This window comes from Aegilops tauschii, chromosome 3 (genome assembly GCF_002575655.3).
Source record: "Aegilops tauschii subsp. strangulata cultivar AL8/78 chromosome 3, Aet v6.0, whole genome shotgun sequence".
NCBI lineage: Eukaryota > Viridiplantae > Streptophyta > Magnoliopsida > Poales > Poaceae > Aegilops > Aegilops tauschii.
In genome coordinates, this window is record NC_053037.3 from 9,104,039 (window position 1) to 9,121,537 (window position 17,499).

The 17,499-nt window shown below is 41.1% G+C and overlaps 1 protein-coding gene across 1 annotated transcript; it reads right to left on the reverse strand.

Annotated features, from left to right (window-relative positions):
* Nucleotides 1-1,700: 1,700 nt before the first annotated feature.
* LOC109738846 (cysteine-rich receptor-like protein kinase 2) lies at nt 1,701-9,351 on the reverse strand. Its single transcript, XM_020297949.4, has 7 exons — nt 8,465-9,351; nt 7,187-7,312; nt 5,459-5,586; nt 5,081-5,294; nt 4,389-4,620; nt 4,169-4,319; nt 1,701-2,155 (listed from the first exon to the last, which is right to left on the reverse strand). The coding sequence occupies exons 1-7, from the start codon at nt 9,222-9,224 to the stop codon at nt 1,844-1,846; spliced, it is 1,923 nt and encodes a 640-aa protein (XP_020153538.1). The 5' UTR covers nt 9,225-9,351; the 3' UTR covers nt 1,701-1,843.
* Nucleotides 9,352-17,499: the final 8,148 nt, after the last annotated feature.

The following is a 17,499-nucleotide window of genomic DNA, read 5'->3' on the forward strand; positions in this document are numbered from 1 at the left end:
GTATATAGATGGATATCCGTAACTCCGATTGGATTGAAACCTTCGCCGAGATTTTTTTCTGAAAATTAGCTTTCTTGCGGCCGAAGTAGAGCAGCAACTGCCTTACGGGGGGGGGGGGGGCACGAGGGGGGCAGGCGCGCCCCCCTGCCTCGTGCCCCCTCGGGCACCGTCTTGCGTTGATTCTTCCTCCCATATTCTCCAAATATTCCAAAAATATTCTCCGTCCGTTTTTATCCCATTTGGATTCCGTTTGATATGGGGTTTCTGCGAAACATAAAACATGCAACAAACAGGAACTGGCACTGGGCACTGGATCAATATGTTAGTCCCAAAAATAATATAAAAAGTTGCCAAAAGTATATGAAAGTTGTATAATATTGGCATGGAACAATCAAAAATTATAGATACGACGGAGACGTATCAATTGGCAAAGAATCCCCACCAAAGAGAGGCTCACTCACCGAGATGGATAATGAAGATGAAGATGATGATGGCCCAAGAAACGAGAACAAGCCCAATGGAAACAAGAAGGCCAAGGACAAAATCAAGAGGAAAGCGGAGGCATCAAGCTTGCGGGACAAGATAGATGCCATGGTGCAATCAAATGAGTTGATTGTGGCCAAGACATTGGGGGCAGAGAAGGAGTTGGACGACAAGAAGGCGGAAGAGAAGCAAGAAAAGTGGCAATTACTCAAGGAAGAGGGGTTGCGCAAGGCCGTCATTGAGGAGAGAAGAGCCCTTGCCGAGGAGAGCTAGGCCTTGCCCAAGCTTCTTCAAGAGGAGAACAAGATCATGACGATGAACCGCAATGACCTGGACGACATCACCAAAGAATGGCATGATATTGCAAGGAGGGAGATCTTGGAGAGAAGGAAGCAAGCGGCGACGGGTGGTGGCTTCGGTGCTGGTGGTGGAGAGTGATGATGATGATGATCATGGAGGTGGTGGTGGCTTTGGTGGCGGTGGCGGAGAGTGATGATGATGATGGTCATGCAGGTTGGTGGCTTTCGCATGAGGTTCTTTTGAGTCATGGATGGAAACTATGTTTAATTTCCACGTAAACTATGTTTGATTGTTCAAATTTGTAGCCATTTATCAGAATTGCCGTCAAATTATCTAATTTATTTTTTCAGTTTAAGGGCTGGCACAGGCTGTGACCGAACAGACCCCGCAAGGCCAAACGGTAAAATAGACCGGAGTCTGTTAGGCCGCAGCCCGCGCCAGCCCTCAAAACACGTTTTTCGCGGCTGTTATATCCAATTTAAAGGTCCGCACGATAAGAGGTGTGCTAGAGATGCTATAACACATAGCCACATCCACATGGAATTCAAGTACTCAGTATTCTCTCCTTCGCGGTAAGCCTCTTCTTGATTTCTCTATCTGTCTAGTATGGACTATGTTCGTTTACGCATAGTGCTAGCGCTACTAGGGATTATAGAGTTGTTTCACTAATCATTATGGCAACTGCAACAAACAACTCCTCCGAAAAAAATGTAGCTCAACATGGAATTCAAATTCACAAAACTTAGCTAGAATGCTTTAACGTCAAGGTAAATACTTGATTGGTAGAATGCAGACGAAATCATATACAACATGGGACACAAAGAATGGTCTCAGAGTGGCAATGTCATGCAAGAAGCATATCCTTGTAACATGCATGGCACTAGTGTAGTCGTATAGTTGCGTGAGCAAGACGGGAATTTCAAATAATTTACACTGCTTGCATATATCCTGGCAAATAAGCATCCACTCGTTGATATATAAAATACAGATACATGATTGTATTTACAAAACATTCAGTCACACACAAAAAAAGATGTGGTCATACACAATACAAAGCCTTTTACCTGGCTGATAAGTGCGAAATAGAGACGGTGGCCTTGGATGCAGAGGATGAACTGGACGTGGATGTTTCACCTCGCACTCTACTTATTGAATCGATAAAAGTGGGCCTTGTGGGCATTATCTCTGGAGAATTTCTTGATAACAACAACACAACTACCTCTGACATCGTTGGCCTTGAAGCAACAACTGACTGAGTGCAGAGAAGTGCTATCTCTATTATTCTTTTTACCTCTTCTGGCATATATTCTTCATGATCTAACGATCCATCCACCAACTTAATCACGTTCTCATTTTCATATAGCTTCCATGCCTATACAGTCAACGGACGTAATCAAATGTATGTTTTAAGATATCATGAAGTGTGTATACATAAAGAGACCTCAAAACAGTAAATACAAAATGATCACATCTTCATCCACTATTACAAACCTGCCTATTTAAGCTTCTTACTGAGGAAAAGTGCTTGGGAAAGACTAATTATGTTGGCTCGATAGCCCTGTCACTGACCTATTAGAAATCTGGGACTCGCATTTTTGGGATGGTCTGATGGTTGCGAAAAAATGCACTTCTTTCACTTCAGATCTTTTGCTATAATTAGGGACAGACTGAAATATCCGTTTTGTAGAATAAGTACGGTTGGACAACACCACCTTCCACCAAAAAACTAATAAGCTTGCACAAGTACTGAGTACGTCTGTGCCTAATGTGATGTTTAAACGAGTCAGTTCGTGCCTCGCTACATGGCATATGCTCCGTTGGGGAGGTTGTCATTAGTCCATTTGTCTTAAGGCCATGAGGTTTACCATTAGAATCTTCATTAGCATGGTAGATTCTCGTTTGACTCTATATACCACAGAAGCATTCACTCAAACTCGCCAGTCATAAAGAATAAAAGGATTCAGAAGTCGAAGGTACCACTGAAACTAAAATATTTTTGTGGTGCCTGCGTCAGGGTGTGACCCTGATACAGGACAACCAGGGTCATCGCAACTGGCCTGGTAAGCAGTGTTGTTGTAGTCAGGAAGGCAAGCCAATAAAACACCTTTTCTTTCAATGCAAGTTGGTGTGCGCTACATGATTAGATATCCAAGCTATGTCTAACATGTATTCATCACATAGTGTTGCCAGCAGTGCATGGCATAGATCGCATGCTTAGTGAGGCATAAGGGTGGGAATGATAAAGTGACTATGTAGAAATGAAATGTTTTTAGTGGTAAAACTCCTCCCCACTAGAGGTTATCTACCACTGCACGTATTGGCTTTTAGTCTACTCTTCAATGACATGACCACCAACCTCCATATTTGATGGTGTGTAAGTGACTGGAGAGGCTAACCAAGGATTTTTTTTCCTTCTTATTACTCAACATGGATGGTAGCACAGTCTCTGGAGTGGCCCGTGCAAACCTCTCCTTAGGTAGCCTCTTTGGTCTTAATAGACTTTGCATGTTTGCCGGCGTATAACTGTGTGTGCGCGCACCCGCGTGCGTGTGTGTGTGCGCACACACATCTAGTCATGTAGATGCCGAATATAAGCTTGTTGTGCTTGTAACACTTGGTGAGATATTATGAATTAATAAAGCGCCATTTAACAAAAAAATACTATTAAAAGCATGTCCTTAAGAAAGTAACTATGAAGTTAATCTTAGTGAAGAATGATTCTAAAGCAACATAAACGCAGGCAGATGCTTACTTAGCAGAAGGCCAATTTGGCTCCCGGGCTCAGCTGCACCCGCTCCGACAAAAAAAATCAAAACAAATACTAGAAAAATTCTAATTCCAATTTTTTTTTGTGGTAGATAATTTGATGCGTGAGGTTCGCTGCAAATTTTAACTCGTTTGGACATTTGAGAAGCTCTCTGCAAAAAAGACAAAATCGCGGTCCGTAAAAAAGTTTATTGTTCACGAACTGTTTTGACCCGATTTGTCTTTTTTGCCGAGAGCTGCTCAGATATCGAAATGAGTTGAAATTTGGAGCGGACCTCACGCATCAAATTATCTACCACACAAATGTTTTTTGGATTTTTTTCAATTTGTCTAGTATTTATTTTGAATTTTTTTTCTGAGCGGGAGCATCTGAGCCCGGGCTCAGATGCGGATTTTCACTTACTTAGCAAGAATTTTGTCAATTAGTTGTTAAATATCGAATTATATAATGAAAACCAGCCAAGGCATTCACATCACCAAATTAGGAAGTGCGGGTATAAAGAAATATACTCATAATTAAGGTCGAATCTAAGATGTATGAAGTGGTTATGTAAAATATGCAAGCCATATGGGGCAATATATGGAACCAAGAGAGGCTTTTCAGAAGAAAGATGGATACCGATTCAAGTAGGTATTGTGTTTCAGCCTCAACCCTTGTATCATTGATTTTCCGACCACTTATTATTTCCAAAATGACTATACCAAAGCTGTATGTGTCAACCTTCTCCGATAACTGGCCGTGGATTGCATACTCGGGAGCAGTGTAACCCCTGTTCAATAGAAATATATAATTAGGAAAGAAGCAATGTGACCAATGTTATTTGCATGTTCAAACTTACAATGTTCCTGCAAATCTAGTGCTGAGATGACTATGATCATCAGGTAGGAGCCTTGCCAAACCAAAATCAGCAATCTTAGGTTGGAAGTCATCATCAAGAAGCACATTGCTAGATTTGATGTCGCGGTGTATGATACACACATGGAACTCTTGATGAAGATATGCAAGGCCACGAGCCATGCCAACAATGATATTGAATCGCTGCTTCCAGTTAAGTGTTCCACGTCTCTCACCTATTATGCAAGAAAGTGTGCATGTGAAACCATCAGTTTGAGATGCAGGTCAGCACTGTCATAAGCTAATGAACTTGGTTTGCTAGATTAAGGATGTAATTGCCTTTGCATAAACAAAACTACCATGGGACTATTTCAGTCTAGCATTAGAGGTTTGAGTGTACGATTCAGTGTAGATTGATGAGACCCTCTAGAGCAAACAAATGGGGAATAACAGGCGCAGTCCATATAAGATGTTTTCTCACATGTCCAACCTGGCAGAGCCACAATTTTGGGCCAGGGGTGGACCAATAACTGATTTTCATACGAATTTTGGCTCATGCTGGTTTTTTTCTAACGTTGTGTGCCATGATATAAAGAATGTTTGGGAAATACTAGGGTGCGCCGAGGTCCACCCATGTGTCCAACGAGTGGACAAACAAGCCGTGTAGATGAAGGAGCAAGGATCAATAGAGCATACCGTAGAGGAACTTGTCAAGGCTACTATTAGCCATATATTCATAAACAAGGAGGCATTCGGAACCCTTGCGAGAACAACCAAGAAGCCGGACAAGATTTCGATGCTGAACATTGCTAATCAGCTTTACCTCACTTTCAAAATCTTCTTTGGCCCTGCTAGTTTGCATTACTGCCAACCTTTTTACTGCAACAATTTTCCCATTTTTCAGCAAACCCTGTTAGAAATTGACAATTAAAAAAACTTTTGTAATAATCTAATAAAGTACAATAAAAATGCTATTTGGTATCATGATGTTCTTATTCTATTATTTCTGTCATGTACAATTGCATTATGTCTGCAAATCTACATAGTGGATTAAATATTTGAAGATCACCATACCTTAAAGACATCTCCAAAACCTCCTTCTCCAATTTTACTTTTCTCGCTAAAATTATTGGTTGCGGCCTTAAGATCGTGATAGTTAAAACTTGTTGGACCTTGCAGTTCCGTTGCTCCAAGTATATCACCTAAGAGAAGATACAGTCAGGTGAGGAAACACACAATCAAATAGAGATTAATTTATTTTCTGTTCCAACTAACTTTCTAAAACAATTTAATATGCAAAAATAGGGCAGTCAAAAAATGGAACTAATTTCACTTGCAAATACAAAAAAAATGCAAATGGTTCTTTGACAAATGCTAATTCATTTAGTATATTACGCCCTTATAAAAATAGGAAAATCCTGGAGTTTCCGAGTAACCCGGTTGTCGTAAAAAATAATTGGAGAAATGCAACCTTTCCCTAGCTATCAACCCTTGATATCTTTTGCATAGCGCTACATAAATAACAGAAAAATGAATAAACGATGAATACAAAAGGAGCATCCCTAAAAAAATCAAGCGAAACAAAAAATAAATATAAGAAGAATCAAAGTTCTGCAACATAACCACAAATTATGGGATAATTCAAAGATGTGGTCAGAGGTGCACCCCTGGTTGAAAATAACTAATTTTCAAATAAAAAACAGACATATATACTTTATTTGCTTTTTTATGCTTGTAACTTTTAGAAATATGTTCAAAATTTTCTAGCACATATTAATCCTTTTTTTTGCATGATTTCAATAAGTGCTTGTTTATAACAGAAAATACATCAAAAAATTGAGGACATTTGAAGATGCCTAAGTACGTAAACCCTGGACTCAATTGTTCACACCCACACACAGACCCCAACACCCACACACACATGTACGATATCAATTCCCTTTTTATATGTCTCGATTTCACTGTCCTGTGACAAAATGGTTACTTTTCATGAAAATTTCAAACAATTACATTTTTCTTTTACATTTGAAAACATTTTTGTTGCAATTTTATTGTTCTGTGGGTGTGCATGCTTGATGGAGCCATTTCACTTCTCCTGACATTATGTTACTTCAAGGTGGAAACTGTATGACAGCCATGACTCACGGAAACATATCTACTTCTACCTCTACACAATTCAGTGCCAAAATATATGATGGCAAGTTCCTAAATTAACTTCGTTTTCATAGACTTCTATAAAATTATGAGTTACCAATATGGATTGTTTACATACTTAACTTAATGATCAAAGGCATTCTGACTACTATGAAAAAATTATGATAGTGACTCAGTAACAAAGGATATTGTGTGATTCATGCCAGCATCAATAAAAGGCTAATGGTCACTGCAATAAAGCTAATCAAATATGTGAAAAAAGTCAACATCTCGCTCTCTTGTTCCATAATTTGGGCGTCCTATCCAATGGATGAATTAGGAGCCTATGTCAGATTGTGAAATGATAGAATTGTAAGCCATCGCCATAATGGCAACTCACGACAATATGACATGGCACTACGGATGTTCTCTTGAGGCATCTCATTAAATTGAACTTATAGAATCACTTTATTACCCTCAAGATGGCTAAATGGAAGCAACTTTTTTTTGAACTCGAGGTAGAAAAATTACATGTTCCATTTATTATGAAGGTTTGTATTGCCTAGTTAATGACATCGACTTGGGCCGCATTCGTAAGATCACATTGAAAAAATTGACAAGAACCAAAGAGTATTAACTTCTCGAAAGTGGTGTACTTCCTGACATTACCTCTTCGAGGCTTCTTTAACTTCATAGACCGCCAGGTCAACAACAAAGCTAATAGCCCTAGAAGCAACAAGAAGGCCAGACCTCCCAAAATTGCTCCTACAATGGCCCCCTTCCCTCTTGATTTTCCTATAAAAAATCATGAATTGTGAGCTCTGATCTGAAGATGAACTTGTTAGAAACATAAATAATTCATTGACTTTGGGGGTTTTGTAGAACATATTATAACAATCCAATTGACATCAAAGTTCAACCAAACATGTTCCACGTTTTTTTCGGGGAACCAAATATGTTCCCTGTAGCAATTAAACATGTCTTACCATTGTGACAAAATACAGAACGTTAAAATTCAAACTCACCCCAAACACTGGGTTCCAAACGTTCAAAAATATGATCCAGGGTACTAAAGTTGAATTGGCCATTAGGTGATGCAAGACACCTAAGAGAGGTAAATATGGTCCACTAGTCCATGGTGGACCAGGCCTTCCTCTTGACTTTGTCTTTGTATTCCTCCTTTTCATTTGACTTGTTGACTATGAGTACTCGCTTGGTCCTCTGTTGAATTGGCCTGTCTTAGACAATTCGGCATGGAGACGCAACATGGGAAACATGGAGAACCCCATCTTATATATACCTAAGAAGTTCATCCCGACTATTTTATTGACGTCAACATGTAAGCATGCCACGTCACCATACAATTATGGATGGGATAAGACCCACCTCAACTTACAACCATAAATGGGAAAAGACCCCACCACCACATGCAACCATGCATGAAAAACTATTTTTCATTCTATTATTCTACTTAATAAATATTTTACAACTATATAATAAATTGTATGTATTTTTAATTTCGGTACACGTCCTAATAATCTACTCCCTCCGTCCCATAATATAAGAACGTTTTCGAAACTACACTAGTGTCAAAAATGTTCTTATATTATAAGACAAAGGGAGTAAATATTATATTCCACATGATCAAATCTAACTGAAATATATTGCAATCGATTTCCGCAGCAACGCGCGGGGTATCATCTGGTTTACGGAATAATTATCGTCCCAACAGCAGCCCCCTTGACCAGTACTCACAACAATCATTGCTGTAGTTGAAGGACAATTCTTCATGTTTGATGATCTTCTATGCAGTTTCCATGGTTTGGGAATCATTTGAGAAAAAGCTTTCCTGAAATACGGCACTACTTGAGGTGGTGGTACCATCCTTTTACGATGTCGCACGACAAAAATCACAGCAAAGATGTCGTAGGCACAAGAGGAACTCACCAGAGCGCAAGTAGGGCGTCAGGTCTGCCGTCGCATTAGCCGGAAAGAACGGCTTATCAGAGTACCTCATGAAGCACCCGGCGTCCACTGCGCGGCCGTCGGAATTGGGCGGGCACCGGTCAATGTTGCTCGCAGCTACCTCGAGGCACTGCGCGCAGCCGTCCGGCGCGACCGTCTCCACACACTGCGCCATGGCGTACACGCCGGCGCCCGCGGCCGCCGCAGCTAGCCGTGGGACGCGAGGCACGGCGGCCGTGAGGTCTCTGACCAGCGCTTGCACCGCGCCGTCGAAAGCGCCACCGGCTACCGCAGAGCCGTTGCAGCGCTGCGTGTTGCCAGGGAGCGTGGACTGGTCGAAGAACGCTACGCTCTCGTACCGTATGACGCAGCCGTCGAGGATGGCGCGCCCGCCGTTAGCGGCCCCGCAGGCGGCGTGGATGCGCGCCGCGGCGGCGTCGAAGCAGGCGACGCAGTCCCTCCCGGTGACGTATGGGCGGCACTGCGCCAACGCGAAGGCCGGCGCGGCGGCGCGAGGCTCCGCTGCGGTGGCGAAGCCGCTGCCGGCGGAGAGGTTGGCGCGGAGCTCAGCGAAGGTGGAGTTTAGAGCGGCGAGGAAGGCAGCCGTCGGCGTGGCGTTGTACTGGCTGCACCCAAGGTTGAGCTGCGTAGCCTGCGGGTCAGCGACGGTGAACGGAACCAACGCGCAGGTGACCGCCAGCGCTAGAGCCGGCAACAGCGGGAAGTGAGCCATGCGGTGCATCGGCGAGAGCAGAGCAGAGGAGAGGAGAGGAGAAATCGCCGTGGACGCTGGGTTTTGGGTTGATTGAATCGCCAAGTAGGAAGTGTGCAGTGTAATGGGGACAAAAATGCGAAACTTAAGGGTGTTTAATTCCTTCCAGCGGGAAGCTAGCTACTGCGTAGACGTCCCAATCCCTAATTATATTAATCATATTTATGTATTTTTAGTTTTATTTTATATATATTTATAAATCCAAATAGTCATGTCCGTATAACCAAATTTTATTAGAATTATTGCAAGGAATCCCCGCAGCAACGCACATGGTATCATCTTGTTTAATTATGGCCCCTGTCATGTAATTTTGCCTTAAACCTTCACCTCATCTCGTAAATTTTCCATTATGAATAAGATCGTGTGACTGTTGGATTGCTTATGTTGGGAAGTAAGATGTATAATCCGCTGGAACTTTTTTTTTTGACAGCTGGATTCTCATTCTCACGAATAAAAATATTGAGTGGTTGTGGGGGAATTGAATCAGGCACGGATAATAGTTTGCAGTGAGTGGTTGTGGCTCAGCTGATTTAGAAGCAGTTTTTTTTTGTTGATAAAGATCATTTTTATTAACATAAAATGTAGTATCAGGCGAATACAGGAATGTACACAGCCAAACATTAACAGACTGACATAAAAAAACTGACATATGGACAGAAGCAGTTATTTCTTGGCTAATACTAATAATCATCTCATCATGATCGTATTACCACTTTTATAGTTTAACAGAATTGACTAGATGGGATGATTCTTACGAGTGACTTAGAAATAGCAAAGTCACAAATTATGCCGCATGATGAACCCTCTGTAGCACCGGAAAGTCAAACAAACTTAGCCGTCGGTCGGCTTTGAAGTATTCACAACCGGCTGCAATTCCTGTGATTAAGAAGAGTTAATTGCAAGGTGAAGCCAACTCTATAATTGTCCTTCCAGTGGTCGTTGGGATGGACAATATAATTGCAGTCAAGTTGATTTAGTCACGTGAACTAGATAGATCGGTTTATTCCTCTCTCGTTAAGGAAATCAGACACCTTATGTGTCTCTGTAGAACTTGTATTACTCATGTTAAGCATACTCAGCATAAGGTTAGGAATAGCTTAGCTAAGTTTGCTAGATTGGAGGGTAGAACAGTGACTTGAGTTGGATATAGCCCTCCAGATTCTCTAGAGCTAGCTCTCGCAGATTGTAACACCAGCAACGAGCGATGGCAGCGGCATGTCGGCAACTTGTTTTGGCGACGACAGTGATCGTTCAATGATCTAGGGACCTTGGTGTGTAATTTAAAAAAAAATTTAAAATGAAGTTGCCTTCCCATCGCACTCGTGGAGGCTGCTCTCTGAGACGCGGATAGTCCAAGTGCACAGATTGACGGCTAGCATACGGCAACTGAAAGTGAGAGAGACATTGTAAATTGTAATGTAGTGGGAAAGGAGTAGATTCACCAGTGTAGAATGGAATGGTGTGTCAATTGTCCACATCTCGACCCATGGCTTCTTCCACTCAAACTGTACGCTCCGGCCGCCTCTGTTTGCCATCAACTGGATTGAACATGTGGTATACCCTTGGTCTGGACGGGTGCCTGTCTATTAAATCAGAGAAAGCTTGGTATTTCTTGACAGCGACACCTCTCCTTCCCTTTCTTCAATGGCCAACTTTCTCCTATCCGGGCAAGTGGACGTTTGCAGCGACACTGTACCATGTTGGCGATAAGGTTCTCGACACTGTTGACATGTTGGCGATAAGGTTCTCGACAGTTGCGCTGGTAATCATCAGCTAGCTAATGGATGGAGCAGAGAATGACTTCGACGACTAAAGATCAACGGGGATCTGTGCCTCTGGTGGTTTGCTTTACACGTAAAGTAAGGTGAAAGCTTTTTTTCGGTAAGATCAACGGTCAAACCTTGTAGAGACGGGTCTATTTGTCATATCTCAAAGTCATGACGGGATACTTTTCGGTCATAATTTTGGGGTGTTCACAGAAAGAAAATAGTATATCTATGGCATTGATATCAGTTAAAGGTATTGTCGTATCAGACATGAAACGTACGCGTTTGTTACTCCCTAATCCCATAATATAATACTTTCAAGCTATTTTTAGCTTGCAAAAACATTTTATATTATGAGACGGAGAATTATTTTATAAGTTGCATAAGAAAATCCAGGCATCAGTTGATTTCACGCAGAGAAGACGAAGTGTTGCGGTGAGGTGGAGACAGGTGGCCGAGTCATGGCATGCCCATCGAGGCTAAGCCGGGAACGAACTGGAGACAAGGACAACGTGATTGGCCACAACATCACTAATGAGCGCGCGCGCGGGGGGGGGGGGGGGGGGGGGGGGTGTCAAGACAATGGTGGCTTGAGGAGGATGGAGCTTGGGCAAGGATGGGGGGTGGGAGGTGGACAGCAAGCACGGTGACAGGAGACGGCGATTCTATCGGCGGTGGTCGTCGGTATTGGGGGGCGATGCAAGCAAGAGGGCGGCGGTGGTAAAAACGCAAAAGCATTTTCATGAATGTGCAAATAGCCAATTCCTAAGATTATGTTCTATGTTTAAAAAAAATCTAAAGCAACTTGAGTACATCATGTATGGCCGGGTTGAAGACAAACACCTTGGTGTCGGTCAAGAGAACTACAAGCCCATCGCAGTGCAGCATGCGTAAACCGGCCAGAACTCGCCATAGAAGGTTGTGGAGTGCACGAGGCACACATTGTCCTGGCCCTCTTGCCATGAGTAGAAGGGGATGTGGTTGGAAACGTGGTCGGCCAGACCTCTTCTTCGATCACCTTGTCCATGGTAAGTGGGGTGATGAGAAAGGAAGGCATGTGTCGTTGGTTATTGGCAGATTGCTGGAGATGCGAGTGGATGAAGCATGGATCGGAGATGATGGCACGCCATGACTTGCTGACGGACTTGAACCTCATGAGAGCTTTCACGGGCAGCAGGACTAGGATCTCAATTACACAGTCTCGTCAGGTAGCGCCGGGCAGTAGCGCACTCTCCTCTTGTATACCTTGAGTATTTCTTGGCAGCTGGTTTTCGTGTCGTGGCGTTCTAATGCACCAGCGAGACTACAGTCGAATCTGGGTGAAAAACTACCCAATTGTTCCTGAACACAGCGATGCGCAGGCATATATATTGGAGTTGAACATAAAGGTAAATCTGATAATAGACATGAAAATGGATCGGACTGCCGGTTCCCAGATCGATCCGGACATCAGATGGTTCCGCCAGATCATCAAAGGTGATGAACAAAGTTGAAGGTGCAGCACAAAGGTAAATTAATACATCAGCAGACCCACGGTAGCTTAGGAGCCCCCCGCAGTCTAAACCAAACATCAAGCGAGGGCAAGCCGATTGTGTCAATGCAAATCAGACCAACTCTAGCAGACCCCGCATCCTTCCGACCCGCAAAATATTTTTGCAGGTCGCGGAAAAACGCCTTTGCGGGCCGGCGCGGACGGCCGCGTATGCAGACCCCGCATAATGGACGCGTAAAAAGAATATTCCCGGAATATGCTTTTTTACGGGTTGGGGTTGCGGCGTCTGATCAGGCGCAGCTCCTCCCGGCCCGCAAAACTTAAATTTGCAACTTAATTTGATCTTGCATATTGCATTGCTTTTCTTATTTAACAACATTGGATACAAAAGATATCATCAAATCTTTGCTAGAATAGTAAGACCAAAGAAAACAAGAACTACAAGTATGCATTTCAGAAGATTTCCAACTTCCATAACTGCTCCCACTAGTTGGACTAATATCTTCTCCATGCATTCCTTGTTGATCTGTGGATTCTTGATTTTGCATTCTTCTTTTTCATCTTTGGTTCGGAAGAAGTAGATGTTGCTTCCCCTCTAGTTGCACATGCAGCCACATCATTGCCTTCGATTGTACTAAGGAGTGCACTAACATTTATTAAGTTTCTTTCTATCAACAAATCAATGTATTGGCCTTCCCAAAACCAAAATGAGCATCCATCATCCTACACAAAAGAATGAGCAAGCTCGAAGTGAGCTACCGCAATTGAACTAGAGAATGAACTATGAAACGAGCTACCGCAAGTGCACGTACCCCGTCGTTTTCGCATTTGAAGAACACCCATCCGAGGTGCTTCGGCGTGCTCGAAGTGAGCCGCAGCACTTTCCTCGTGCAGTCGTCACACTCTATGAGCGGCATTGGCAAGCCACAAAGGCGCTGCGCGAGCGCCGAACCCGGTGGAAGGCCGGACGAGTCCATGCCCGCAAACCTTTAGCGGCGGCGGGCGGACGAACCCGTACCTGCATGCGGCGATGCGCCCTTGCCTGGGCTGCCGGAGAGGCTCCCCGACCACTCCATCGCTTGAGGCTGCAACCGGCGGCCGAAAAAGCCAAATCCGGCGGCCCGGGATGAAGTGCCGCAGGTCTGCAAATCCGGCGGCGCGCCGACGCAGGGGGGAGGGAGGGGAGGAATCGTGCGCGTGGCGGCCTTCCGGCGTGCTCCTGCCGGCAGCGTTCGCCTGAATCTTGGGCAGCGGCGGCCGGCGACGCGAGGGGGGAGAGAGGAGAGGTGGTTGGTGGGAGAAAGCACGGGATGAAATGTCCTCCCACCAATCGCTTCCGCTTATATGCAGGGCACCGCAGCGGCCGGGCGAAACCCGCGTTTTCCCGGGTTGGGGTCGAGATTTTGCCGCGCCCCTAAAACTTTTTACGGGCCGGGCGGGATGCGGAGGCTGATCGGGCTGGTTTTTTTGCCCTGACCCGTATTTTGACGGTTATTTTACGGGTCGGAGCGGGATATGAGGTCTGCTAGAGTTGCTCTCAGTGCAACTGTGCAAGTCGGACCTTGGCTGCCCTCTTTGTGTCCGCAAATGGTTATTTCTCAAGAAATATATGGCCAGAGGAAAATCCTATTCATTGCATTTTACAACGCATTGCCCCAGGCAGAACGCTACTTGCCCAGCCCATGTAGCGGTTTTTCTTTTCTGTCTTTTATTTTGTATTTCTCTTTTTTTTTCTAACTGGTTTTCTTTTCCGGGATTTCTTAGGGGTTTACTCTTCTGTTTTCAGTTTTTAAATTCATGAAATTTTTCAAACATTCATGAACACTTTCCAGAAAATACCAAAGACATTTCAGAATCCGTGCACTTTTTAAAATTTCATGAATAATTAATAGATTTGTAAACATTTTTTAGAATTCATGACACGTTTTAAATCCATGAACATTTTTTTAAAACCATGAACACTTGTAAAATTCCTGAAACTTATTAATTTTTTGAATATTTCCAGAATTAATGATCATTTTTCGAATGCATGAATATATTTTTAAATATCACAACATCATGATTTTTTTTAAATGTCAACTTTTTTTTTGTAACAAAAAATCAAAGCTTATCGGGCCAACCCATTTTAGGATCAATGTGAGTTATAGGGGTAATTCCTTGCGTATGGCCATGAAGATAACCCCCAAAATAAAAGATCTATCGTGTGTGTTCTCCATGTCAGTGTATAGCAGTGGGATCGCCCATACGCAATCGTACATGGGACGTCCCATTTGTGGACGGGTTTCCTGATTTTTCTTTCAATGTTACTTTTAAAAGTGTTTTACTTTATTCTTTTATTTTCTTCTCTTGTTTTCCATATTTTCTTCTAGGTTTCTTTTTTATCCTTTCATGTTTTCCCATTTTCTAATGTTTCAGTTTTTATTTGTCTATTTTTAAATGAAATAATTTTGAAGTTAAATTTACATTTCAAAAATACGATCAGTTTTTAACTCTATGAATTTTAAATAAATAAATTAACATTATATTATACATACATTAAAAGTACATTATGAAAAAAATAGACTATAAAATCCCACAAAAAACAGTAACTTCTTACCGTCAATTTCATATATCAGTAAACTGCGACCAATTGATCTTGCTAATAGAAATATAAATTTGGGTAAATTTCCCACCTTTGGCCTTATATAACATAAAACCTTTTTGTTTTTATCTTCCCGTTGAAACAACCTTTCAACATAAACAAAAATCTTTCCTATAAATAAATAAAATTATACCATGCCACTGTTAAAAAAAATGATCAACTAACAAGATACTTAGATTGATCTACTCACACCATGCACTTTTCAAGCAGATTGGCCTAAACAACTTTACCAACTACAAGCTCATCACAAATGGATCACTAGCTGGCATGGTCATTTGTGCATTTACATTTATTATGTATCATCTCATTACTATATATTGTATTTCTGATTTTTTTTAATTCTTTCCCTCTTCAATATAATTAGATTATAATTTTATCTTTTATGTTTGAGTAGTTGCCATTTCTCAAGGCTGCAACAAGCACAATTGTTAAGTTCCACTGCTACCAACCCACCGTATAAATTAACTAGTCAAGTTGGACTTCTTTAGCCTCCAAATCATATGCATTTGATATTTTTTGTATTCATCAGGAATATTTTAATATAATAGTTTTCACATACATAATTAAAACTTTTTTCAAATATATGTTTTGATGCTTATTTTCTTTATCATACACATTGACATTTTTTTGTATATATCAGGTACATTTCTTTAGTACATGTTTAATAGTTTCAAATACACAATTAACACTTTTTCAAATATATTTTTTGATGCGAACTATCTTTATCATGCAAATTTAACATTTTTTCGCATACCTCAGGAACATTTTTTGTAAACATAATTAACATTTTACAAAACGTGATTAACATTTTGGAAAATATGATTTTTTTTTGTTCTCTAGTTTTTTCATATAGTTTATTGATTTTTACATAAATCTGGAACATACATGTTTCACAATTTTTATATTTGGATGTCTACTTTTTCCGCATACATGTTTCACATAAATCTGGAACATACATGTTTTCATATAGTTTATTGATTTTTACATAAATCTGGAACATACATGTTTCACATGTTCTCTAGTTTTCTCAAATTTAACATTTTTTCGCATACCTCAGCATCAAGTTTTTTCATATTTATATTTGGATGTCTACTTTTTCGATACAACTTGTGCATTTTTCATGTACATTAGAAATATTTTTATACATGATATACCCTTTTTAACACATGGTTAACATTTCCATTTTATTTTTTGATGTACAATTTTTTCACACACATTGTACAGTTTTTGTACACTCAGGAACATATTTTTATACAATTTTGCCTATTTTCTATTTACATGATTATTTTTCATATTTATGTTTCAATATCTTCTTTTTTTCTTACACATCGGAAACATTTATGATCATGTTTAACATATTTTTCAACCTTTATGTAAATTGATATATATATATATATATATATATATATATATATATATATATATATATATATACATATATAATTTCCCTGTATAAACAAAAGTAAAAAACGAAAACAAAAAGGCCAGAATTGAGAAAAAGAGCGCTTAAGGTCCATTGTGCTAGGCCGGCCCATTGCCGCGGACGTTTCAGGTTAGGTCTCCTACTGCTTGGCTATGAGCGAGGCATAGTTGCGGCCGCACAGTAGTTAGTACCACAACACCTATTCGGCTCGGGCTCCTTGCCCGGGTTTTGAGTTGGTGCTTTGAATAAAGCATTTAATCCGGATGCCACTAGAAAAATTGGTTATAAAACGTTTTACGTAAATTGTTTTAAATAGATGAAATAGTAAAAAAGAGTTTGAAAGTATTCAAGATTTTCTTTGAAAACTCAAAAAGTTTTGCTTATTTAGGAATTTTAAGAAAAATCGCCAATTTTAATACAGGTTCAAAAATTAAAATATTCATGAGAAAAAATATTGGAAAAATGAAAATAATTTTCATGATTTTTATTTTTTTATGAATTTAAAAAATGCAGGGGGGGCGGTGAAGAAAATAAACAGGTATCGTGTGAAACCAGAAAAGCGCAGAACAAAATCTGAATGAAAAAAACTATAGAAAACAAAATGAACAAAATAAACAAAATAAACTATTGTAGAAGAAAAGGAAAAATCCTATAAACTGGAACAAAAACAAAAACCAAAGGAAACCATAGTAAACCAACTAAAACCGTGTGAAAACCCGCCAAAACAAAATAAAAACTAGCGGTTGAAAACCAGCGTATGTGGGCCCGCCCGCAACCTTGGGGATATATGCTAGCTGACTATTATGTGCTCATTACACGTAGAATAGGATTGTCATACGGGTCCTAGTGTCCTGAGTTGCCGTAGCTTCCCAATAAATCAATACGAGTACATTTGTTCATTCTTTTGGATGTAGCACAACTCT

Coding starts and splice junctions, on each gene's coding strand:
- LOC109738846 (XM_020297949.4), bottom strand. CDS start 9,224: ATGCACCGCATGGCTCACTTCCCGCTGTTGCCGGCTCTAGCGCTGGCG. Junction 5,587..7,186: donor GTTAAAGAAGCCTCGAAGAG/GTAATGTCAGGA, acceptor ATCTTCTCTTAG/GTGATATACTTGGAGCAACG. Junction 4,320..4,388: donor ACTAGATTTGCAGGAACATT/GTAAGTTTGAAC, acceptor TCTATTGAACAG/GGGTTACACTGCTCCCGAGT.